The 26232-nt window shown below is 36.7% G+C and overlaps 1 protein-coding gene across 9 annotated transcripts in view; it reads left to right on the top strand.

Moving 5' to 3' along the window:
- LOC139979981 (vascular endothelial growth factor A-like) overlaps nt 1–26232 on the top strand; it is a 49551-nt gene that overhangs the window by 11416 nt on the left and 11903 nt on the right. For 2 of the 9 annotated variants that reach the window (XM_071991282.1, XM_071991286.1), the window contains exons 2-4: nt 11428–11509; nt 14258–14377; nt 23122–23181. In XM_071991282.1, coding sequence (XP_071847383.1) covers nt 11428–11509; nt 14258–14377; nt 23122–23181 — 262 coding nt within the window. Of the gene's footprint in view, nt 1–3196; nt 3474–11427; nt 11510–14218; nt 14378–23121; nt 23182–26232 lie in introns of those variants that run through there. The other 7 variants (XM_071991280.1, XM_071991285.1, XM_071991278.1 and 4 more) reach the window with 6 other exon arrangements.

The raw sequence follows: 26232 nt of genomic DNA, 5'->3' as shown, positions 1-26232 counted from the left end.
AGAAACTCTACCACAATGTACAGTTGGACAAAAAATATGGCCTATAGGTTATTAATTATACGTTATAAACATAACTTGCAGTTATGCAGCCAACTTATCCACCCCCCCCCTCTCCCGACACCTTCCACCCTTCCTTCCCGCCAAAAAAAAGGCGCCGAAAAGTGATCTAAACATATGTTTTGGTATAAACATATGTCACCATTTCAAAGTAAGAAGTCATAAAATTCACCAATGGATAATACATCGGCAGGCATGTCGAGTATCTAATCATCCGCCTCGATCGTGATTTAGAATCTCTTGATGCAATTAGCAGACTGAAAGAATAGCTTTTTATAGACTGTTCTTAGAAAGTGCAGGTTGACGCCCTGGATGTGTGTTTGCGAATGCATTAATAATGGTTTCCAAATATATCAGAACACTTACCAAGAAATTACCGACTTGGGGGCGTTTAAGTGTTCCAAATATAGACAATTAGCAAATCTGTTCACATCATAACATAACTCGATCTAATATTCATTTTCGGAGAATTTTGTTCCGGGTGGACAATTCCGCATACTTCATTATCAAAACACGTGGTAAAAATCAATAGGCTGATCTTCTATTTCAGTATATAAAAGAGAAGCAATTTTCATAAAGTAACCATTTACACACAACTATACATACTGCTTAAATATATTAAAATATTCACGTGGCCCGCCATTCAGATTTGCAATCAATGGGATGATGATATTTTAGTATTTAAGTATATTTTTCTTTCTAGTTTTTCCATACATCATCTTTAAAGGCATTGAAGACTCGCCCCAAACCGCTTGCCGCCCTCTGCAAAAAATGTAACTTTCCGTTGCTTGCAAGTGATTTTTTTTCTTGTCGCTACAAAATGCAGACAGTTATGAAACGTGGTACCTTATTATCTTTTGTCTAGACCTGAGATGTCCATCGCTGCTATGTACACTGTGTTTTGGGTATTGACCGTAGCTGTATGTATTGACTGTACACTAGTGTCTAATTACCGACTGTAGCAAGCTATGTGTGTATTTTCTGGGATCTATGGTGGTGTCTAACACTTCTGTTACACCTCATTCGAAACTAGGTCAGATTACCGGCATGAGACGTTTCTTTGTGCGCGAGTCTTCACTCCCTTTAATACTCTTAGGATGCCCTGCTGTCTCATTTGTTTGGTGAACTAACCCGTAATTTGGTTTAGTTTTCCCCTTCTGTTTCTTTCCTTTTCTTCTTTGTAAAAATTTAATATTTTCGCCCAAATTTTGTCGAGTCTACTCCAGGCCGACCAGGACTATAGTAAAGTTCACTTCACTCCAGTCCAGTTCAGTCCGGTTCGGTCTATAGTAGAGCGCAGTCCAGTCTAACGGAGTCCATTCTAGTCTGCTACTTGCTAGGGTCTATTCCAGACTACTAGACTGCACAGTCCAGTCTAACGTAATCTAGTCTATCTAGTAGAGTCTATAGTACAGTCTAGTAGAGTTCAGTGCAGTCTATATAGTCCAGTTTAGTCTATAGTAGAGGCCAATCCAGTCAAACAGAGTCCACTCCAGTATCGAGAATTGATTTTATCTAGAATAAGAGTTTTGTTGTAGAGTATCACGAGCGCGAGCAATCACGAAAACCTCGAATGAAATGTACTGAACAGTGTAATGCATTTGGTTGTAAAGAGGGGGCAGAGAGGGAGGAAGGAGGGAGGGAGGCAGGGGAAGAGGATACTGGATAAGGCCTTGTGCCTCTATTAAAAGAGTTAAATCACAAGTTTGTAATGAGGAAGATCTTCCTAAGTATGTATACACATACTATTCTATCCTAGATTGTGCAAACAAAATGAAAAATCTCATCTGAAAGAATAGAGCCGACTTTAAGGTAGATTATTGAGTTGGTCAATAATTCTTTCTCTTTTATAAAATTTGAAACATCCTTCTGAGGTTTGGTCAAGATGAACGTACGTATATAGAATAGCTCCATGTTCTTGCCACGGGTCTTAAAAGATACTTTTATCTATCACTGCCTATATAGACAATTCCATCAAAGTAAAAATTGTAACTTATTTATATAGTGTGTTACATTGTTGAATTATTGACTCCTATAAAAGATCATTTCAAAATCATTGCGAGACGTATGTTTGGCTTTCCAAGACAAAGATGGCCTGTTTCGCAAAGATGTTAATCGTTAACGAATGATGCATTCTGACTGAAATAATGTCAAAGAGCTTGAAAATAATTTTTCACGTATTAATAGACTATGGTGCAAGGGGCTGGACCAGTGGCGGCGCCAAGGGGGGCTTGGGGGGGGGGGGGGCTTTAGCCCCCCCACTGAAGTAGTCAGCCCCCCCCCCCATTAGCCCCCCCAACTGAAATAGGCAACAAAAAAAAACTCATTGAAACAATATAGCCTACCCAAATTTTGTCAGCCATAACGCAGTGCTACAATGGTCAATGGAAATTTTGATGAATTTTTCACATGATAATAGTCAGTGACTCAGTTGTGGTGCAGGAAGCCTTGTTTTGGTGACTGATAAAAACAATTCAGAATCCAGCTTTATCCGCCAGGTGTTACTCACAAAAAAATGCATATTTTTGGAGAAATTTTCAGGTGACAAAAGCCTCGCTAAATGCCACCATTTTGCATTTAGGCCTTTCCAGGATTGGGAAAAATTTCAAAAGGGGAGGGGGCACCCCTCCCCTTATACCCCTCCCCCAGGACGGCGATCACTCAATCTTGTAAGCCACCCAAAAAAAATGGCTCAGCCCCCCCTTAGCCTCCCCCAACTAAAAATTCCTGGCGCCGCCACTGGGCTGGACTGACTTTCCAACCTCATAGTATCATTTCTTACCGAGACATCTCCCTCTACAATACCTGTCTATAACCTAGATTAGAAGATCACACCCTGAAGAGTTCTGTTAAATTTGTACTCGAACGTGATGCTCGCAGATGACAATAGCTATTATATGACGCTTGCAGTTTAATACGTTTAAATGTATTAACCCATTGGAACGGAGCTCATATTATGGTATCAACATTTGAATCTGTCCCTCGCTTTACGATTTACCTGTTAAGTCAACGTTTATATCTGAAGAGTAATAATTGGAGGAAAGTTCACAGGCTGGCTCTCCTATTGGTCATTTGGAATGATTATTCAATACACTACTCTGACATAAATACGTCACGGAAACGTGTATTTAGTGCACAACTTATTCTGTAGAGTAGCAGACGGCAGCTGACAGCAGAGGTGATTTCTGCCTAAAATCCCATCGTGTATTAGTAGGTTAGGTGTCTCGTTAGCTCATATGCATAGTACGTAGAAGTTTATCATTCCTAACCATTGTTCATCGAGTTTGGGGTCTTTGTGAGGATATAAATTTTGCAAGATTGTATCAGGACGAATGAAAATGTCTCTGATGGATTTTGAATTAGCGGCGTTTGCAACACTCATAATATGTTTGGTTTCTAGAATTGGAGAAACAAAGGTGAGTATTTTATCCCAAGTTTATACAGTAGCCCAGTTTAGGCTATGCTAGTCCTATAGGCTAATTAGATCTAGTACTACAACTAGGCTAGGTCTAACTTACTAGGCCTAGCCTAGTTTTAGTACTATAATTTACTCAAGTTTGGAGTATGAAGCACTGACAGTAACTTCTATTAGGTGTGTTACACTAACACAACAGGGGTTGCATATGGTGAGAGGGGATCATTGCCGGACGCCCTGTAGAGACCAAGGCTTCGATAATGTAAAATATTTGCCCCAAAGTTTTGATTGTGACATAGGCCTAGGCTAAATTGTCACCTGCAGTGCAGAAGTATGGCACCAATTTGATGAATTGAAATGAAGATCTCAAAAAAAGTAGTGTAACTCTGTGCCATTCAGAAATATTTGGGGGTTTATTAAGGACTATCTTGCCTAAGTTGTAAGAATTTGGCCTATTGCATACCGGTGCATGGTATCCAAGTTATGCAAATATTTAAAAGGGAGTTGATTGCTGTATTAACCTTGAAATGCCAACATTGATCATTGCTGCCCTTTGTAATAAGCATGGCAGCATATTGATAATGAGTGGCACTCTTGGATATTACTGAGTCTTTACATAGATATATTCACAACTTGAACTTCTCAGCACTGATCTGATTACCACAACAAAGAGCTTGCACAATTCCATTGTTCCCCTGTACAGTTTTGGGGGTTTATTCACACAAATTCATGCAATTTGCTCTTATCGTTGATCTTCTGCCACTAATCTCACATTACAACTAATAAACTATTTCTTACCATTTAACAGTATTTGTAACTAGTTTGACACTGTTGTACAGTATTTTGAGGGTTACACAAATGCATTTCATGCAGTTTTTTTTTTCCTTATCATTTTGATCAATTTGATTTGCCTTTTGAGCAAGTAGAAAACATGTGCAGTTAAGTGGCCCTGTGTGATGATGTACTTCCATGTGATGCTTGAATGAGCTCTTAATTCGCTCTCAAAATTGTTTCGGTCGCATATATAATAAGTGCAATTTTCCATAAGGTCACCAAAAACGTACTCTGATTATGGACTGAATGGAATAGGCCTTATATTAAGGATGACCAACTCGGCCACATGGACAACCTACCTTTAAGTACAGGTCCTCTTGGCTTGAGAATTTCAAAATGTATGTAAGATTATGAAACACAAACTTGAAATGATTAAGTTGTAAAACCTGGGAAAAGTATGATCACTGTAATATATGTTGCACATGCCTCGAGTTACAAGACTTCAATTGTTGTCGTAACTTTTATTCGTATCTCTTCCAGTTTAATATTTTGCTAATTACCAATCACTAATATGCAGAAAATAAATCGGTAACAATGATTATGCTAAAGTGTTCTGCACATATTTTACTACCCTGGATGTTTTGACCAATTTCTCCCTACTTTGTTTTCTTGAGGCTACCACTTGAATTCAGCATCCTCCCTCGCTTTGCCTATTTTCTGAACAAGACTACAAAATTGGAAAGGTTTAGCCCACTCATACATTTGTGAAATAAGCCAAATTTGTATATATTGGTCATTGTAAATCAGATAGTTTGGCAACCTTTTAAGCATTATATATGTTGCAAATATTACTCTAGGCATACTTCCAGAATGGAGTAGCTGGGACAGTTATTTAAAGCTTAATTAGTGGGGAGTTTTTCAGTTATTGCTAAGAGACACATTTTTACACTTTTCAGAGTTAAATCAGGCACAAAAATATTCGCAATGACTTTTAAGTTCAGCTATAGTCTTCAAAGCTAAGCCTCTTGCAAACAACCTCTACATTTCATCTTAGTGCTGAATAATAGCCTTTTAATCTAGAATGCTAACACACTTTCTGAGGATAAAATAAATTTGTACATATTTTCACACAATTTAGCTAATAGATGCTGTTAGCTATTTTAGGTTCCAAAATGCAACTCAGTGAGGTTTGAGAGAAATTAGTTAGGCCCCCCACAAGTTTTGTTTGACTATCTTTACATCAGTATCTTGGTTTGTCTGTCCTCCAGGGACTACTTTGTCATATGAATTGCCTACGAAAATATGAAAATGTCATGAATGGTGGTCGGAGTATATGTGCAATGTAAACTGACACAGCTCTATTTATTATTATTATTTTACCAAATTTATATAGCTCTCTTTTCAAGCTTATGCATGTTCAAGAGCGCTTTACAATTACAACAAAATGAGAAAACCCTTAAAATATGAATATGAAGAATAAAATTGACACAGCTTAAATATTAATATAACAAAATATGTAAATATATAAACGAAAAGAATAATTATCAAAATAATAAAGATTTACAGTTAAATTCCTAAAAGAAAAAAAAAAGTGAGTTTTTAGTAAATTTAAGTAACAAAATGACAAAATCCCTTAAAATATGAATACTAAAAAAAAAATGGACGCAGCTTGAAAATAAAAATATAAATGTATCTATAAGGATTTTTTTTTTAAACAATAGAGATTTACAGTGAAATTCCTAAAAAAAGAAAAAAGAAGAAAAAAAAGAGAAAAAAAAGTGAGTTTTAAGTAAATTTAAGTAACAAAATGACAAACCCCTTAAAATTTGAATACGAAAAACAAAATGGAAGCAGCTTGAATATTAATATAAAAATATGTATGTCTCTATAAGGAATTTTTTTTTAAAAACAATATATTTAGCTTCTTGGTTCTGAATTTGTGGGAAGACTAGTATAAGTGATGCTCTGTGTGCAAAGCAGAGAAGCACCTAGTAATGTACTAGCTTGAATGTTGATAAATCGGCACAAAAACTGGTCATAGTCAGGAGGAGGGATGTATTGTATACAAAATTAATTCTAAATGTTGGGCAGAGAAGATATGATACTTAATTAGCTATGTAGTGGCAAAGACATGACAATGGTGCTGTAGTTAAATGACATTCAATGAATGCAATGGAGACATTCATTGTTAAATGAGGTCAGAATACACCAAACAAGATTGAATTTATGATATCACTATATTGTAAAACCACCTGTCACGTTTCATGAATGCAAATTCTGTGACTATAAACGACTTAAATATCAATAAATGGCAAAAAATACTTTCAAAAGTCTGTAAATCTGAAGAAGTTATCATGTTTTATCAATAAAACTGGTCTTTTTTTGATCAAATCTTTTTTTTTTTATAATGTGAAGCAGGATACACAAGTTACTATTTATGAGAAAATTGTTGGTATGATTATAGTGCATACAGCATCGGGAAGGAAAATTAGTAATAAGAGCTCAGTCAGTGATATACTGACTCGTCGTTGTAATCAAGATAGATTTATTGTTTATTTTTTAATTAATATCACAGTAATATGTTTAATAAATTTATTGTTGAATGCTTGTGACATTAAAGACCTGGATACATATATGATTGTATAGCACGTCTACGTTTAATTCCTGTGGTAGAAATATTTTCTCAACCGTCCCCGGACTGCCAACAATTTGATATTTATATTTAAAACTCAATCAGTCTGTATTTATAATTGACCGCATGAATGGGAAGTACGTCCTGAAGTTCCGAGGTATGGGTTGTAGCTGCTGCATAAATGCTTCAAGATAGCGTGGGAGTTGTACTCTCATCTGTTATTGAACCCATCCATCCTTCCAATTCAAAATGATTCTGTGGAAGTACACGATAATTACACCGTCCAGTCGTATTTAGTCACCTCAAGGTATTTTAACACCTAAACTGACCTGACTGAGCTAGTCATTTTGTCACAAGGAAATTTTCAAATTATATATGTGGTCAGTATGGAGTATGGAGTGTTAAAGTTTAGCACACTGTATGATGCAGAGAAATAGTGGGTACATAGATGATATGCAGAAAAATTAAACTTTGTACAAATGAATTTATTAAATAATGTCATTAATTTTATTTATCTGAATTGTAATGTTGAAGGTTCTGTGGATTAGAAGTATCATATGCTAAATACAATGAATGTTACCTAATTTACATATACTGTATCACTAACAGTGATTCCTGTTAATAGAAACCAAGATGTTATATTGAAAATTTAGTTTGAATACTGCAGTACATAGAGATAACACTACTCAAGGGAAATGTTGCTGTCCATGTACATAGTTTAAATCATGAACACCTCAGACATGATCATGGGAAGATAGTTATGGTGTAGGAATCTGTGGATGGGGAGGGGGTGGGGGGAGAGCCTGACTCGGACTTGGATTCATAGTGATGAATTTGCTGAAATAGTAGAGCTATGGAATGTTGTACTTAATTACATAGTTAATATATAGCAATTTGTGGCATATGTTTGTTAATATGTCCCACCAAGCATATATGTTACTGTTTTATTTTTTATGAAAATGGAAGTCCTATGGGTGGAGAGATTTTGGTAAGAGATTGGTAGCCCATCCCCTATCCATAATTATACTACTTTCACTTGCAGGATAGTTTTTCTCTCAAACCCTTTCCCCAATGCCTTCCATAAAAGAGAAAACAAACATAGAAATATATTCGTCAGTGCGGAGCAATTAAGATTTAAAGTTCCACAGCTGTGTTCTTCAATATCTCGAGCTATAAAGCAGATGTGGAAATCAAACCAGCCTGCACAAAGATCCTGAAGATGAAGCCAATGTTACTTTCCAAACATATCATATTTCAAGTGTGAAACAAAATTTTCTCCAGCTAAGTCCATCTAAACTATACAAATGGACCACAGTGCAAACAGTTCCATTAAAGTATGTCTGCTTAATGATCAAATTGAAAATGCCTCCATAGGTCGGATGCTAACTTTAAAGAAAAAAGAAAAAGAAAAAAATATGGCTGTCATATTCTAAATATATTTACAGTGTTTCAGAGGGGGGGGGGGGGAGGGAAAAAGGAAAGAAAATCAAGAACTGGACCCATTAGAGAGATCCATATTAAAAGAAAATCTGATATACTGACAATAATACCTGCTATTTTTATAACTAACAGTGTGGAATGTCTCCCACCGGTATATATCTGTTTAACTGTCATATATCGTACATCTTTTTTTCAACACCATGTATTAAATATTTGCACCTTTTCCAGTGCATATGAACTTTAATCTTGGAGTGCTAGTGGGCCGGTATATAGTAGGTCAGACTGACTACAATATTACATATCTCAGAGATTTGCAACCATGCTCCTGAGAGAGATAAATTCATGGGAAAATCAGACTCACTTCGACCTATGAAAACATCCCAAGAGGTCACTCAATAGTATAGAAATTTTCATTGGGAATTGGTTGAACCAGGGTTACACGACTAGTCTACCAGAAGAGTATAAAGTGCCACTCTACAGCTGCATGTTCCATCGCATTGACCTCAGGTCCTTTGGGTATTGTCAAGTTAGCCATATGAATTTTATAAAGATATCCACCTGCTATTTGGATATTCCAAAGTGTTTTTTTGGTATTTTTAGAGTATTTTATGATCATTGTTTTATATAATTGGTAAAGAAGGAGATAATTGGTATTTCACATACCAAACTTTTCATCCTTTCCAACAGTAGCACTGTTACTTCTGACAGTTGCAATGGTCAAGATTGTGACATGTTCTGAGGAGGAAAAATGGTCATTCATGTTTGTGGTGATTTGGGATTCTTCAATCAGATTTGAAATTTTGGTCAATTTTGATCTTTATCTTTATATATAAAGCAGGCACAATTTTTGGAGGTTCATTTCATCTCATAAAGAAGTTCAAGTTTGAATCATTTCAATATAAGCAAAAAAAGTATTTGGCAACAAGATTGTCAGAAAAAGGTGTAATTATTAATATCAGTTGGCAATTATACTTGAATTTCTGATTGCAAAAAAACTGCAAATGAAAGGAGGGTGGTTTATCTGAACAACCTCAATCATGTTTTACAAATAGTCTGTGCATGCAACTTTCAAAATTGTTTATAAATAAACTTAGTGAATCCTCAGTGCTGCTTTAAATGATGTATGCTTCCATCTGAGCCATTAAAGGCATTGAAGACTTGCCAAACCTCGTGCGGCCATCTGAAAAAGTTAACTTTCCGTTGCTTGCAAGTGACGTTTTGTTTGTTTCGCTACAAAATGCAGACAGTAATGAAACGTGATACCTTGTTATCTTAAGCTGGACCTGAGATGTCCATCGCTGTATCGTTTATACACTGTGCTGTGGGTATTGACCGCAGCTGTATGTACTGACTGTACACTAGTGTCTAATTACCGATGGTAGCAAGCTGTGTGTGTATTTTCTGGGGTTGAATGTGGTGTCTAACACTTCTGTTACACCTCATTCGAAACTAGGTCAGATTACCGGCATTAGACGTTTCTTTTTGCGGGAGTCTTCGCACCCTTTAATGATGTATGCTTCAATTTGAGCCATTAAGATGAACTTTTAGCCTCAGTGAGCACAAACTATTCCTGCAGATAGTGTTCTTTATGGTTTTTTGAAAGTTTATTTATAGACCGAAGTCACTGGTTGCTAACAGTGTACACAAGAATGCGGTTTCTGTATTAACTGCACCTGTGACCGTCCAGAGGATTCAAACGCTCTATCGTACTGTAATATTAATACATAATTAACAATAATTATATATATATTATTAACATAATGTTATAATTCTGATCAAGTCAAAAGCCGTTTCTCCAGAAGAAAATCTATGAATCATCTTTTGAGTCCTGGTAGCTTCATCTGTCTGAATGTATAGCTTGATAGAGGAAAATGGGACAGTCTTAGTGAGGGAAGGTGCTGAGGGAGGGTTGGTGAAGGTGGGTTATGAGGAAGAGAGGGTTGTGCGGATTGTGTCTCCCTTGTCATAATCTAGGATCCCAATGTACCATGCAAGGGACGTGTTAGAGTCTTAGCTCAGTGGTTAACGCCGGTGCCTTTCAATCATAAGGTCCCCGGTTCGAGTCACTCCCAGATTAAATGTATGTCATCCAATTACAGAGTTGTTGACAATTGACAATTCATAATCATGGACGTTAAATATGAATGTAAGAGACTGACTTCGGTCAGCTTGCGGCTTTGATAACCCAATGAGGCTTCTTCGGGAGTTCCTGTTATACATACATACATACACGCATACACACACACATACAACGGACAACAGGGTTTCATGCAGTATACCGGCACTTGTGGGAGTTCAGTTAACTATTATGCTGTTTACTAGCTGGCCTCTACTGGCAAGTAGGAACGGAAGGTGAATGAGGTGTAGATAAGAGAATAGTAGCAATGGATATTTTCCCATTTCATAAGATAAGTTGTCTCTCCCCCCTTCCCCCCCCCTCCTCTACCCCAACTACTATAGCAGTCATTGCTGTCAAGTCTTTCATGACTGAGCCTTTGAGTAAATGTCAGTAAATGTTAAGCTGCTATTTGATGCAAACTCCCATTTTAACATGTATCTCGCAATATCTTGACTAGTCAAGTTTCATTTCAAATTATGGAGTTAAAAGTCAAAACATTGTAAGTTGTCCAATTTGCTAATGGCATGTGATTCAGCTAATATGGAAAATTGTCTGAGCAACAAAATGTTGATAATCGAATCAAATTCATTAGTGACTCCCTCATTAACCTTCGTTTGGTCAAACAGTCTAGGACTTGGGCGTCTTGGTTCAACCAAATCCAATCTTAGTTTGAGTAATACTTGGTGGATTCTATCAAATTGTTGATGAAAGTTATGTAAAAAGTTGATTTAATTGGTAAACTGTTCTCAACAGTGCAGTGCAGTATGTATAGCATTCGATCATTATGATTCAATATTGAAATTGATTAAGCACTTACTAATTAATCCCCAGTGACATGAAGACCATTTTGCCATTCACTTTAACCTAAAATCACATAACAATTATTTCTGAATGGAGAAATGAAAATATATTTGTTTTGATCTTGTATGTTTAATTAATAGTCTGTACATTATGAAATTATAAGAATGCTTCAATTTAATCTTTTTACAGATTCCAAGTTCAGTGTTATATGACATGGGAGATATTCATTCCATTACTGAGTTGCTGATTAGCTTACCCATAACTGCAAATAGTGAGTATAAAACCCTTGATTGTCGCCAGCATGTATGACAACATTAAACCAATTATCAATAAAATTGTTCAAAGAAGTTGCATTTTTGGATACAAATGAAAATTGGAGAGTAATAGAGAAGAAGATTACACAGTATGTCAATATTCAAATATATATATATATGTATGGCTGTATGTCTGTCAGTCAGAAAATGTACCAGCTCTGTCATCAGTACAGTTCTATTTATTATGTTAAACAGACTCTGTTAGCATCATTTATATACATGAAGGAATGCATTGAATATATGCATAAATTTCCATTTTTAATTTTTTTTTAGGCATATATGTATTTCACATAATTTTTGGCTGCATAAATTTTGCATAACTCTCATGTTTTGTAAATGTATGTGTTTTAATCATGCTCATCACACTGTACCACCCAACTAAGGTACTTAACTAACAATTGCTTGCTTCTCTTAATTATTTATGCAAAGAGAAATTCTTGCATAATGTTCAATTACTTTTCATCCAGCAAAACTTGTGAATTTTTCTTGGTGGTATGAAATATTTTATTCTTATTTAATGTTGCTATTCATCCTGTCACATATGACTTGAACGGCATGCAGACATTTCAGCTTAAGTGTGTTTCATGTGAAGTCAGCATTGATAATGTAAACATAGTATGCATGTACAACAGATATAAATGTCTGATTTGTGTAATATATTGCACATGCTCCCCAACTGTAGGTATTCTGAAGGGAGGGGAGAAAATCAGGGTGGGAGAGGGGGGTGGGGAGAGACTGGGACAGATGAGCATTTGCATGGAAAAGCTGAGAAGGTTCATATCAAATTTCAATTTTAGAAGTGTTTCCTAAAATATATAGGTGATAGAATTCTCTTTTGGAGATACAAAAGTATTTATCATCTTTCAAATTTAATCAAGACTGACTATTTTATTAAGTTGAAATCAGTTACATCACAAAGTTTCTTTGCAAAAATGTGCATATCATGGAGATGTAAGTTTAATTAGTAGTATAAAATAATTTTCAAGCTGATGTCATTTTCCCAATCTACGGAACAGTTTGCGGTACACTCAATCCTCACATTCCAGCAATTTTAACATATTTATTAAACTGGGTCATGGAGTTGAAGATAATCTCACATTGCTTCAATTGCCAATGCAAATAGCAGTCTTTTGTCTGCTGCAGGGATATAACTAAATTTCCCCATTTGAAAACTTATACATGTTTTAATTTTATTAAGTGAAGACTTCTATGTTTTATATATTTTATGTCTGTGATTCTTACCCAGTTTTTTCTTGGAGTTAATGCTGTTGCATGTATGTATCTGCAGTACAGTTCAATATTCAAAGTGTCTTTAGTTCTCTCACTGTGACAAACTTCAGCCTGTTCTTAAAATTTTGTTGGAAATATGATAAGTTGTAAACTGTTTGCATTTGGGCTCAGGTTACCAGCAGCAATTTATCACACCTTCTAAATAATATATACTGAAATGTTTCAGTAGATCTATGACTTCCACCAATATTTTTGTTTCCAGATTTGAAAATAATTGAGTAATTATTAAGTATGATTCCATTGTGTAACTCTGAATCTTTTTGTTCTCCTGCTAATTACATGAGAAAGTTAAATTGGAAATTTATCTTCCAGAAATAGTTACCTCTTGCACTATCATTTGAAATGAAAATCAACTATTTTCAAGCCAATATAAATACATTGATTGGTAAATGGCAGTGTTATCTAAGTCTACACTAGTATCCAAAGTTGATCAAAATCATTGCAAACTACTGCTTTCAATGGAGTCTTGTAATCAAGTTTTGGCATGAATTTGTCCACTTCTTAATATTTCTAAGAGGCTATACATAAAGACTTTGACCGCCACCACCAAAGTAATAAACGAGAGATGCCACCATAATTATCTGAGATGTCAGTCGGTTGAAGTGCAACCGTTGCAAGATTTTATCATTGTACCTTTGTTTGGTTTTGTCCCTTCAGTGATTGTAGTGGCTATATCTAATGGTACTTTCTAATTGCAAAGATTGAGTGAGTAACTGCTGGTATTGTATTAAATTTGAATATTTATCACCATTAAATGGCTTTGATGTCACCTCATAGATACACTCAGACCAAAAAAGGAGTAGTTTTATTGCCTTCGGTCATGATCACTATTTTTCATCGATCACTTGAGAGTTTACATCCTCTTCTAGAATCTGTGTAAGGTGTTCTCCAGATTTCAACAGCTGAGACAGTTTGAGAATTTATTGCCTACAAGTTGATATTTTTGGTAGGTCACTGGAATAGGCTACACAATGTTTATACACATAAGATATTTCAAATAGTTTTTTTTTCTCTTCTTTTTTTTTTTCCTTAGTAAAATCTAGATTTTATATATTTTTCCCTACAAATTGCAAGAATGTAGGAAAAATTTTCATAGTAACTCACAACATGATCATAAACCTTAAACGTTATTATTAAACATGTACATACATACATGTGGTCCACAATTGTCAGTCTTTGCAATTTCAAGCGGCGACAAAAACCAAAAAAAGTTGGTTATATTTATCATAGTCTATAAAAAGCAAAATAAACAATATAAATTATTTCAAATGATTTTTTCAAGCTTTGTAATTAAAGAGAGTACATACTGTAGCTCTTCCATTTTGCTTTGTACGTTGTTTTGATCGGTTGAACGCATGGACTCATCCTCCTCCCAGGCTTTTATCTCCTGTTTCCTTTGCATGTGAATCCCTTAGATGGCATTCATATCTCTGGCAACAGACCTGAAACAACTCACGGCAGATCTAGGGGTACTGATCAGTCAGTGGTGCATGTGTATGCTAGGAATCAAGTCAATTCCGACCATCGGTTGCCAGGTAAGGAAAAAGCATGTCATTTGGAAAATTTGGTATCAGAAACAACTTTGTCATTTTTAATACCAAATGAAAAATGTGTTTATATGTTTTAATGTTTCGAATGTCTCATCATCAAAGGTTTCTACTGTACCTGCAGGGTTTTAAAGTACATTCCTTCACAGAGATCTCTCAGCCGGTCAATTGCCTTTTAGATATGATACTTCCACAGATATATATACTTATAGACCATACAATATTTCACAGTAAGAAGTTTTGGACTATTTCTTATAAACATGTAATCAAAGGTAATTTTTTTGTTGCAACTTTATTTTTTAAACACTTCAGTGTGACATGATAAGCCTGCTTAGAACATGCATATTGCCTGCCATGTTTAATACATAATTTTGTAGAATTGCTCTCTTTGGTTGAACATGAACCTGATCATGTGGACTTTTGTTGGAATATGTTATAAATGATGTGAATCAAATACTGCTTTTTCAGACACTTCTACAGACCTACCCTTTCCATCCTATTTTCTCCAGCTTTTTAAACAAAATACCTATTTTGTCATACTTATTAGTTTTGCTTTGTAACATATGTCATTTCACCTGTGTGATTATGAAGGTCAACAATGTCGAGGAAAAGTTTATTTTCGTCACATCTCAAATTAACACAAATAACCGAGTATCACATAAACAACATAACAGTATGTTATCAACAGTACTGTCTTTTCTGTATCAAAACTGGCACAAACTTTTTTTTTTTCTTCAATTGAGCATGAATAATGTTGCAACATGACTGTTTCAAGCCCTATGCTTTTCTCCTAGTTTCTGACCTTTGTCCTACTTTATCATAAGGGTGTGCCAGACAACCTGGCCTTTTTGAGCAGTGTAATTGTATTTGATGATTGAATAGACAACCACTCTCAAAAGATGAACTTAGAGTGAGTAGTGAATTACAAAGACTATATAGTCCTACAGAGTATCTAATTATAGATACAGAGAGAGTGTGTGCGGCTATACTGTACTTAGCTTGTTAACAAATACCAAAAAATTTAAGACTATATCCATCTAACTTTGAATAGTCTCTCAGTTTTAATGTACTCATCCTTTTGCCTTGGGGGCCAACATTACCAAAATCTGTATGAAGTCAACAGTAAATTTTCAACATGAATAGCTGTGCAGTTATGTGGTTAAGGTATATGCCTTTAGTATCATCACTTATTAAGAAAATCATGAACATTTGGAATTTTGTACCTCAGTTATTTTGACTGTGACATCAAATTCTATAGATAATTTAGCTGCATTCTGTCCACATGTCATGACCTTAACATCCTTATATTAAGTTCAAAATGGTCTTGCGAGTGGGTCAGTTCACATCCTATTTCAATTTTTTTTTGAAGATTATTTGGGGGGGAGGGGGGGGGGAATAAACTATATTTCCCTTGAACAGATTAATTTTTTTCATAAAAAAACACATCCATTCAGTTCTACAATTGTCAATTATGCCATATTCTGAGGTTAAATTTATGAAGCAAATATTATTTTTGAAGATCTCAGGAATTATGTAGTGACAAACTCTGCCTCATCTCCTCTCATCTCCTCAAACATGACAGAAGGTCAAGTAGCCTCTTGACCATTTGAAGTCCAAAAGACATCCACTTTATTACCAATAGTTGACCAGTTCAGTTAATACCAGATCTACCGTACCGATGCCTTTATTGAAATCACAAAAACTAAGGGAAAAGAGTGTTTGTTATATCGTAATAATTTGTTTGTTGAGTAGGCCCAACAGAATATTCGCTATAACTTTGCCATTGGGATGCCAGCTTGGTAAGCAAATTGGTGTTGCCCTCATTTGGTATCTAGAGAATATTAGCAGCAACTTTTTGAAGCAATCAACAGGAATATAAACCTTCTTGTCAGTTACAAATATTGTGTAACTAATGTCAACAGTATGTCAACAACATGTCCCATACATGCATGTATCCATTCCTACAAGAAGAAAATGTTATACTTTCCATGGATATAATTCAAAGTGTTTTTAGAAGTTTTGACCGATTTTTAGAGACAGCTGTGTCAGGATCACAGAAAGTAAGGCAAAGATCAATTGTTATGCCATTAAAGGTCAATTCTGTCAGTAAATTTCTGTAAAGTTAGACAATGTCTGATCAACTCATTCGTTTAAAAGGAGGTGACTATGTTTCCCTAGGCCTTTACTTTGTCTATAAGGGCTCCTTAATATACATCAGCGATAGAAAATTAAAGCAAGCACTTCCTGAATATTCTTCTCCTCCCTTACTCTCCTCCACCCCCCCTGTCCCCCCATCCTCCTAGTAGTTTAGGAGGATGAGATAAATTGGTGCTAAGCTGCTGTTGGGAATTGAGACTTTTTACAGACACAACAGGTTTAGATTTTACCACAGAAACAATAGGTGCAGGATCAGAATCACATCAACTTTGAATGTGATGCTTTGTCTGTAAGCTGTGTGTAATCTTTAGATGTTGTATTACACAGACAGCTATTTGCAACATTACACTGTTCATTGCATGCAGTATCTTGCATTGCTTTCTCTTCATAAAGAGCCAGTGGCTATCATCTCACTTTAAGGACAAAGTTACAGCCCATGTTCATACAGTTACACCCCCATAGAATTTGTGTGTAAGTAGGTCACAAAGGCTATGTCAGACTGGCATGCAAAGGTGAGGTATCAAACTTAATTATTCAATCATTTTGATGTCCCAAGTTTCATTATAGTTTTATGGAACAGATGACAGTCTTTTCGTCTGCATGCTGGCTTAAGAAATTAATTAGATGGAGACAGTTGTTGAATCATCAATCATTAGGTACATCAATTTAAATTGTATGCCAATGAAAACGAGGATAGCCTAATCTAAATTTTTGAAAGGATCGAGAATCAAACCCAACCACTATCATTGCATGCAGGGGGGTAGGAAGCTTCCAAAAAAATGGGGGCACAACATCAGAGGGGCGCTTTCTCTTTCCACAACCACCCTCGTTATGCTATATACCGATACACACCGCCATATAACTAAAATATATATGATGTGTAGTATGAGCACTATCAATACTATTTATTGAGATTGTTTATTGTTAATCGTGCTACAAGAAAATATGGGATGCCATCATTTTTAATAATAGCATGTACAGACTAAAAATAAATAATTAAAATAATATATTAAAATTAACAAAGGCTTGAGATATTCAAAAGACAGTTCTTCATCAAAGGGGCACATTTTATTTGCCAGTAGGGCACATTTGCTGTTTGGAAAAAAGTGGGGGGGGGCACATCCCCCAGTGCCCCCTGGCTCCTACCCCAGGGCCGTCTTAAGAGATCACCGGGCCCTGGGCCCGGCAATGGAGCGGGGCCCCTCAATCAAGTGAGTTCGAAAAAAGTTGCGTGAAAAATTGACATCCTTGACAATCGCTCAAGAATACACATGCCTGCATTTACCACCCCTCCCCATAGGCGTAGGAGCCTCATTTGATTTGGGGGGGCTGCAACGACTTGCCCGAAAAACATAACCAAAATTTTTCACGCGCTCCGTGCGCGTTCCACGTGTCAATGTGCATATCATCACATGCCAATATCATAAAATCATTTTCCGTGTTATTACCCTTCCATATTGGTTAGAATTATTGGGAAGTCGTTACAACAATAATGATAATAATTATATAAGTTTAACAATTGAAACACAAATTATTCTTCTTTCAGTAGGTGCCAGTGGCGGAGCTAGGGGTATTGGTCAGGGGGAGAGAATAGTCTGTAGGGGCGCTTTCGACACTATCTAAGCGGAGCGCCATTACAGGTCGGCGCGGAGCGTACAAAATTTTTTTGAGTAAAGATACTCCCTAGATCGCCGGAATTGACCCTTTCCATGCCTTGCTAATTTGCAAATAAACAAAGAATAAATATGTGTCATCGCCATTTGTCAGAAAATTGCATCAACAAAATGTGACAAATGTCAATAGGTATTTGAGAGCGCAATAAAAAAGTCAATAATCGCGAATAAGTAAAAAGTGGTAAAAAGCTGAAAAGGGCGCCAGCAGTCCATTTGAGTCCATCAGGGGGAGGGGGGGCATCCCCCTGACTGTATGGAGGCTCCGCCACTGGTAGGTGTCCGAAAAATTCTCAGCATATTGCCCAAATTTTCACCAAAAAAATTGAAAAACACACTGCAAATTATTATTCTTTCAGTAGGTGCCCGAAAAAAATTCTCAGCATATTGCCCGAATTTTCACCCAAAAATTTGAAAAACGCATTGCAAATTATTCTTCTTTCAGTAGGTGCTCGAAAAAATCTCAGCATTTTGCCCGAATTTTCACCAAAAAAAATGAAAAACATATTGCAAATTATTCTTCTTTCAGTAGATGCCCGAAAAATTCTCAGCATATTGCCCAAATTTTCACCCAAAAAAAATTGCTTGGGGGCTGCAGCCCCCCCCCCGCCTCCTACGCCTATGCCCTCCCTATGTCGCGCATAAAGCATAAAACTTTAGCTGAATAACATACGTGATATATCTAAAAGCTGAAATACATTATATAAGAGTAATCTTTCAGTTGCCCTCCATCCCTTCCCTAACAATACTGGACTCACCATTTGTAACACCCTTGTGTTGAGTCTTTTAACTGGGGGAACTAACGGAACTTGCGGCATTTCTTGATCGTAAACTGTTGTATGATTGGCTGAAAGTCAATCTTTTTGAGGTGTTTTGAGGTGTTGTAAGCCTTCGGGCATTGTATATTCCAGGGTGTCCAACTCAGATTCGAATATTTAATGTAAAACTCTCAAGTGTTTCACCAACTCTCATCACAAGTTGTCAAGTGTCGAATTCAATCAGTCATAATGGCCTATTCAATAAGTTTTCCTCCCAGATTAAGACATAAGGGTTACTACGATTGCGGGCCCCTGACATCGCGGGGCCCTGGGCCAGGGCCCAGTGGGCCCATGCCTTAAGACGGCCCTGTCCTACCCCGCTGATTGCATGGTCTATGTAATACAAGATGTTTGTAATGACCAACTTCCCAAGACAGCTAAAATCTCATTACGTTTGGATAGTCTCACTGTTTCTGTGTACCTTTAATTACACACAATTAAGACTGCATGAGGACCTTAACTAGTAATATGAGTTCATTAAGTCCCATATTCTTGAACTTTTGGTGGCCTTTGTAATTATTAAAAACCTATTGGTTCAATTAATATATCAGTCTGGTCTTTTCTGCATGAATTTTCTGATCTAATAAGAAGGAACAATTCATTATGATACCTCAGTGTAAGAGTGGTACATACGATTAAACATCTTAAAACAAAAGGAATGACGGGTCATCTTTCTTGGGTTGTTGACATATTACCTCCATAATTATAGCTACGAATTCATATTTTCTTCAAAAGAATCATGTCATACAGAAGTATTACTGGCAGCGACAATCAATCTTTCCAATTTCCTAGACGGACCTGTGTACGTATCAAATTATAATAAAACATGAAAATCTTGTTAATTTAACTGTAATGACTTAAAGGAGTTCATCTGCAAATCATTTTTCACCAGGTACATACAAAGATGTTTGCCATATTCATCACATTAGTTTCAGTGGGGACAAAAATGGTAGTCGTATCTGAGAGATGTTTAGGGGAGGAGGTGGGTGAGGAGGAAGGGGGGTAGTGGCAGAGCTAAGGGGTATTGGTCGGGGGCGAGAATGGTCTGTAGGGGCGCTTTCGACACTATCTTAGCTGAGCGCCACCACAGGTTGGCGCGGAGCGTACAGACATTTTTTGAGTAAAGATACTCCCTAGATCGCCGGAAATTACCCTTTCGGGCCTTGCTACTTTGCAGATAATGTGAAAAATGTCAATAGGTAGATGAGAGTACAAAAAGAAAGTCAATAATCGCGAATAAGTAAAAAGTGGTAAAATGCTGAAAAGGGCGCCAGCATTCCATTTGAGTCCGTCAGGGGGGGCATCCGTCCCCCCCTGACTGTATGGACGCTCCGCCACTTGGGGGAGAAGGATTGGTGTTAGCATTCCAGTCTAGAGAAGCTTCAGCTGGATGAAGAAGAAGGGAAGGTTCTACAATACTGCCCAGACTACTACATATGAAAACATGTATTTGTATGTATTTTAGATCTTCCTGCAAGCAGGAACTTACGAAGAAGCCTCATTGGCTTATCAAAGCCGCAAGCTGACCGAAGTCAGTCTCTTACATTCATATTTAACGTCCATGATTATGAATTGTCAATAGTCAACAAGTCTGTAACTGGACGACAAATATTAATCTTGGAGTGACTCCAACCGGGACCTTTATGATTGGAAGGCACCGGTGTTAACCACTGAGCTAACACTCCTTAACATACCATAACAAAAATACATTATAGTGCTAAGATTAATTATCTCACTAAATGCTGGTAATATCTGCACCAACATCATTGCTCTAATTGCATCAGTGGAAAACCACAAACCATTTGAAATCTGCTTTCCCAACTTGACAATGCCAGGTAGAAAGTTGTCTAGTCAAGTCTAGTCTGACCTAGCTACCCCACACCAAGGTTACCTGAAGGTGATCCTCTGGTAAATTCCCTTGGTACTTAACCTTTATAGCACCCCTGTTTAACGATCGAGACATCATTGACCTATTTGATAGTTAGACAATTTTTTGGTAAATATCATGTGAAATTATCCAAAGAGAAATTAATTGGTTTGTCTATATGGATCTAGTGAAATTGCTGAAAAGGCATAAAACTGGTCCTACAGAGACCATGGCCACACATTAAAGCAGCATATGTTGTATTTACGTAATAATTTCTGGCAATTGATTATATATGTTCAACTAGTATTAATCAAAATAGGATATTGTATGTATTTGTATGTATTTAAGATCCTCCTGCAAGCAGGAACTCACGAAGAAGCCTCATTGGCCTATCAAAGTCGCAAGCTGACCAAAGTCAGTCTCTTACATTCATATTTAACATCCATGATTATGAATTGTCAACAACTCTATAACTGGGCGACATACATTAATCTGGGAGTGACTCAAACCGAAATATTGCAATTTTATTTCTCACAAGGGGGAATTAAGGAACAGAGGTAAACCAAAAAGATCAAACATTCATTTAATGTAGGTCCAAGATCAACTGCAGTTTGGAAACCAGTTTAGTTCACTGAAATTTGGCAGATGTGGGCCACACCAAAAAAAGGTCATAACCATGCACCTCTCCCAGAGCTCATTCAAGTTCAGATGCACTATAACTATATAAAGTACTATTTGATATGAACTCCTGAATTCTGAATTCTCCCATCCTCAAAAAAAGTTATGTTATAAGTTAAATGTGAAAAAATCACAACATGATTAGGTTCAGTGTGGTTCACATTTTAAAAGAGATTTGACACTCATGTCTCTGTTCCCAGTGTCAATCCCTTTCTCAGACCTTTCAAGGCAGATGATTTACAGTAATTTTATTTAACTTGGATCAATGCAATAAATTAATCCTTAATAAGGGAGATGCTTGCTTTCCCACCCCCCTTGATGCCATATATTCCTGTCATTTTCTCTCTTAATGCTTATAATGTATCAGCTATTAACATTGCAGCTGTGTGTGTGTCTCGTCAGTGGCAGCAGCAGGATTCCAACTTTGAGATTGAGAAATTGGTGGGGTAAGAGAGGTCACAGGTAGACTAGAGAATACCTAGAATATGATTTGTTGTTGTTGGTAAACCCAGCTCATCTTAGTGGAAACCTTTTATAATCAGACACCATGTCAGCAATGAAAGCTGCAGCAGCTGCAAAATCTCCTGTCAGCTGGGCGTTTTTTTCAGCATAGCTGGAAACATTTTGTGACCCACTGAAAGTTTTCGTGGGTCACACCTCATAGTTTTGTAGACTGGCTTTTAAGTTTAAGTTTATTCAATCTCTGTGCACCTCACTCGTGTGAGGTATGTAGGGTACAAATATGCGCTGTTACTTGAAGGCACTGACAAGAGTCCAGGGTATGTAGGAGGACACAATAGTTTCAAAGATGAAATGCCCCACTCCAGGGGGATAGGAGCAGGGGAGAGGGTAAGGGGTATTTACCTCCTTTTAACATGTACAAACTTCCTTGCTTTAAAATCACTACAAGAAAACCAGAAATATATGCAAAAAATTGTCAGTGTCTGGGGGCTCTTAATTCTTCTTGATGACCACCAGGGCCGCTCCCTCCTCTCATCTCCTGGTGGCCTTTGCAGTCCCAGTCAATAGTAGTTCCCCCCTCCCAAAAAAAACAGAAATATTCCTACACCTCTGCCCCCTGTAATTGTTCTGTCATGTCTGCATAGCTAGCTACATCATACATGTAATTTGGGTGCAATTAATAAATGAGTGATCAAGAATGTTAGCCTATATTCAAACTACTTCTCACTCTTCCAGTTATATATGATAAAAACTGTTATTTGGCTGTGATATAGAAAATTGTTCATCAGAAACTGGTTAACTCAAGTGTTGTGTATGACAATCTAATATGGTGTCTTGCTTACCTGTCTCCTCAAAACCTCAGCACTCTTGTTCTACCATGCATAGAATCATGAATATTAAAGTGGTAATTAAATTTTTGCACTGTATGCTCTCTTTTATGACCGGTGTGTATCCTGGTTCTCCTTCTACCTGCACCCAAAGTGCTAACTTTAGATGTTTATTTACGACATTAGTGTCATCACTGATAGTATCTTAATTACACGACATTAATTCCTATAAGTCAATCATTTCAACTTACAGATGGACCAAGTAATAATGTTGACCATGGTGTTAGCATCACATCCAACTTATCAGGGGAAGGTAAGATCATTCAGCATACAAAATGTTAGTCATATAATCCTAGTTAACCCTTGTTACCCATCCCAAAACTGTGCCATCATGACCAGTTTATAACCTTATTTTCTTACATGCACTGGTATAACCAGAAGTGCTTTTCTACTTTGAAGATTGGGAGCGGGGTAGGGGGAGGGGGCATGGAAGAAAGATTGGGTTTTTTCCTTCTTTGACTTTATATGCATGAACGTTGAAAGTTGTACGAATACCTTATCACCTGTTGGTTCTGCCACTCCAGTGTTAAAGTCTGTGTGCAGTGAATTTAACCATATATACCCGAGAATTCCTAGCTGTACCTTACCTGAGAGGATCCATCTCCTCCTCCTCTCCATTCTGTCCCCCCTCCTCTTTCCATCTCCCTCTTCCCATATCTCACCCTTTTAACTATGGTATTCTCCTTTATGTTGTGCTTTTTTTAATTGCAGTGGATTTCATGAATGTGAAACATATGTATCCATATAACATACAGTATCAGTCATACATGTTCTCCAGTCATGGGTAAAATCAACATTGTGATTGCTTAGGCTTACGAACTACTCAACAAAAAATTATCATACTTAATTCTCAAGATCATATCAATTAAAGAGAACAATATTTTATGCAGATGATTTACATCACAAGTTTTGTTAAATATGGTTGTTTCCTTGGTGATGACAAACTTGTAGTAATTCATCATTTTTTTATACTATTTGTATTCTTTGAACATTGCCCAGTACGTTTTAGTTTTCTTGATTTGTTGTAACTGTTACCTACCGGTTGAAGAAATAAGTATAGCACTGTATATGCTTCTTCGTGTTAAAAGTAATTGTTACCACATGCATGGAAATCACAACCATGCATAGACATGATGTCAAAACAAATGGTTTACTCTTAAAAAACAGGGGTCAAAGTCTGAAAACCTTGTAAGCATGATAGCCTCAAAATTACAACTAAAACTACAATTAATCTGCAAATCCTCCAATGCTATGATTTACTTTTGGTGAACATAGTTTGGTCAAATTCAAGTCACATTATTTTTGTGAAGGGGCTCTATAGGTCATCAACAAAACATACAGTCATCCAGGAAGTGAAATCGGCCTCAACAAGTTGATTCAACACAATTAGGGGCCCTTATCAGCTTTTGCCCTCTGAGCTTTAAAGGGTCATCAGGTTTTCTCAAATGGTGTAAAAAATTGGCTCAAGAAGTCAACAGGTTATCTCAAATGGTGAAAATTGGTCATTTTCTCAATGATTTGACTTTTGCTTTCAAGTTGGCAATAAGTTGTGAAAATATTTCTCAGTGTATAAACAATGTAGTGTAGAGAGCTAGAGCCTAATTCATCCAAAACAATTTTTTAAGGGATGGTTGCAAGGTGGCAGAGCTAGTTTGCTACTCAAAATTGGAAACAGAAAATGTCCTATTATTCATACATCTATATGTGTCTATATTTCACATAGGAAAACTGTTCTTTCTGGATTTTGAAACATTTTGGAATAAAAATTCTATATTGTAAAATCCTTACCAGTGGATTAAATGGTTGATTCCCACAAGCTAATGCTACAAGAAAGATCTGAAAATACCCGATCTTTTCTGGTTCTCAGTCACTTATTTCTTGGACAAATTAAACTCATGACTTGCTCTAATTAGTCAGATAGTTATTTGGAATTTTGAGCAAATTGTATGGCGCGGAATCACAAAACCAACTGGCGTTCCGGTTTATTCATATAGGGGATACTTATGTGGCATCTATTACGCTGTCATTTAATATTGTTATACAGTATAATGAATGACATATATGTACAGTTAACATTTCCAGCTGTATGACAGTTGCTATAAATAACACAGGTGGGTATGGTGAATGATATGAATTATGACTAGAATTAGCATCCTTGACTTTGGTATACAGTACTGTTCACTCCTGAGCAACATTGCTATTTACATCCACTGCTCACTGACTTGTAGCCACCTGGCCCCTCAACACCAGGAGAAGTTGGTGGCCATGTCCCCCATCCATCCTCCCACACAATAGGTTTCCTAGCAATGCATCTTCATGCAGGTGTGGTATTGCTATAAACTAGGTGGCACCTTTCAACACAAGCAACACTGGTGACCCTCCCTTAAGGGCATTGAAGACTCGCCCCAAACCGCGTGCGGCCATCTGAAAAAGTTAACTTTCTGTTGCTTGCAAGTGACGTTTTGTTTGTGTCGCTACAAAATGCAGACAGTAATGAAATGTGATACCTTAATTGTTATCTTTGGCTGGACCTGAGATGTCCATCACTGTATCGCTTGTATACTGTGCTGTGGGTATTGACCGCAGCTTTATGTACTGACTGTACACTAGTGTCTAATTACCGACGGTAGCAAGCTGTGTGTGTATTTTCTGGGATCGATGGTGGTGTTTAACACTTCTGTTACACCTCATTCGAAACTAGGTCAAATTACCGGCATTAGACGTTTCCTTTTTTGCGAGTCTTCGCACCCTTTAAATTATTTTATATTGAAATTACGCACAATTCCCAAGCACTGACTACTCGCAAACCGATATGGCACAGAAAAAATTGAGAAACATTAGATTAATTCAACCAAAAAAAATCAACAACAATTTGTTTAGTAATAAAGCAAGTTAGGCCTACTAAGGCTAACCTGTAGTCATAAACATTGCATAATAGTATGCATTATGTGCCACACAATAAACATATATAGGACCAATGGCATCACTTCAGTGACCATCCACGCACAATTCTTTCTTTAAGTTTGTGAGAATAGTCAAATATAATATCTATTTTTTTTTGTCCTTTTATCTTGGTCCCAAGTATAGGGCCTAGTCTTAATTATAGTTACAAAAATTCCGACTTCCCTTCAGTGCATATCGTCTTTATCGCACATTTCTTCACATCCTTGAGTCGCTAAATTCAGCCATTTTGTTGTCACTGGTCGCTAAACCATCCGGTGAAAACTGTGACAAAAGTTTAACAGGGCGCAACTTTGCACGACAACTCAAGATCTTGTGGCGCACAACAGATGTTGAGCAAGAT

Source organism: Apostichopus japonicus, chromosome 14 (assembly GCF_037975245.1).
Source record: "Apostichopus japonicus isolate 1M-3 chromosome 14, ASM3797524v1, whole genome shotgun sequence".
NCBI lineage: Eukaryota > Metazoa > Echinodermata > Holothuroidea > Aspidochirotida > Stichopodidae > Apostichopus > Apostichopus japonicus.
The sequence above is the reverse complement of the archived record's forward strand: the minus strand, read 5'-3'. Positions and strand labels throughout refer to the sequence as shown.